Genomic DNA, 1,330 nt, shown 5'->3' on the forward strand with positions numbered 1-1,330 from the left:
ATCTACGACAAAGAGCTCTGTCCCATTGTCGAGTCCTTCAAGGTCTTCCGGCACTACCTCCTCGGTGCCAAGGTTCCTGTCAAGGTGATTACCGATCACAAAAACATCGAGTTCTGGTCTACCGCCCGTCTCCTCAACCCGCGCCAGACCCGTTGGGCCCAAGTGCTCGCCGACTTCTTCTTCCTCGTCTACCACCGCGCTGGTACCCTCCATACTCTTCCTGACGCTCTCTCTCGTTCCTCTTCGACGGGGGTGGGTGACCCCAAGGTCAAGACTCCGACCACCATGTTTCCCGAGAAACTCCTCATTGCCGTCATGTCCGACGACTTCCTGTCCCGCGTCCGCCAGGCTTTAGCGACCGACATTCTCGCACTCGAGATCGCTGAAGACCCTTCCCGCTTCCCCAAGTTCACCACAAAGGATGATCTCCTTTACTTCAAGTCGGCCTTGTACATTCCTGACTCGGCCGATCTCCGTTCTCTTGTCCTCGAGTCCCGCCACGACAGCTATGCTGCCGGTCACTTTGGCATCCGCAAGACCATCGAGTTAGTCCAGCGTGACTACTACTGGCCCAAGATGCACGATACGATCCAGCACTATGTCGAATCGTGCGAGACCTGTATCCGCAGCAAAACTTCCTCTCACAAGCCTTATGGCCTCCTCAAGCCTCTCCCCATTGCCGAGCACCCCTGGAAATCCATCTCCATGGATTTCATCACCCAGCTTCCTCCTTCCAACTCCTTTGATGCAATCTGCGTCGTCGTCGACCGCCTGACCAAGATGGCCCACTTCATGCCCTGTACCACGAGAATCAACGCTCTCGGCACCGCCGATCTCCTGATCCGCCGCGTCTTCCTTTACCACGGTCTCCCGGACGATATTGTGAGTGATCGTGGCAGTGTTTTTGTTTCTCACCTCTGGAATCATCTCTTCACAAGCCTCAACACCAAGATCAACCTGTCCACGGCCTACCATCCCCAGTCCGACGGCCAGACCGAGGCTATCAACCGCATCCTCGAGCAGTACCTTCGCTGCTTCATCTCTGCTGGCCAGGACAACTGGTCCGATCTCCTTCATCTCGCCGAGTTTGCCTACAACTCTTCTGTCCAGTCTTCTACCGGTGTTTCGCCCTTCCATGCGAACTTTGGTTTCAACCCGCGTTTCGATTTTTCTCCCGCTTTGACCCCTTCCCCTGATGCTACCAGTCTCCTCGCGCACATTTCCGATGTGCAAGCCAATGTCCGTGACCACCTCAAGTCTGCTGTTTCTGCTTACACCAAGCATGCGAACGAGCATCGCATCCCTCCTCCGGATTTTCAAGTTGGCGATC

The 1,330-nt window shown here is 55.6% G+C and overlaps 1 protein-coding gene across 1 annotated transcript; it reads left to right on the top strand.

Moving 5' to 3' along the window:
- Nucleotides 1–285: 285 nt before the first annotated feature.
- CAOG_08788 (hypothetical protein) lies at nucleotides 286–1,247 on the top strand (the record flags this gene model as incomplete). Its single annotated transcript, XM_011272126.1, has 2 exons — nucleotides 286–882; nucleotides 1,206–1,247. 2 exons carry the CDS (start codon nucleotides 286–288, stop codon nucleotides 1,245–1,247), a joined length of 639 nt encoding a protein of 212 aa, XP_011270428.1.
- Between the last annotated feature and the right edge of the window lie 83 nt (nucleotides 1,248–1,330).

Source organism: Capsaspora owczarzaki (assembly GCF_000151315.2).
Source record: "Capsaspora owczarzaki ATCC 30864 unplaced genomic scaffold supercont2.7, whole genome shotgun sequence".
Taxonomy (NCBI): domain Eukaryota; class Filasterea; order Ministeriida; family Capsasporidae; genus Capsaspora; species Capsaspora owczarzaki.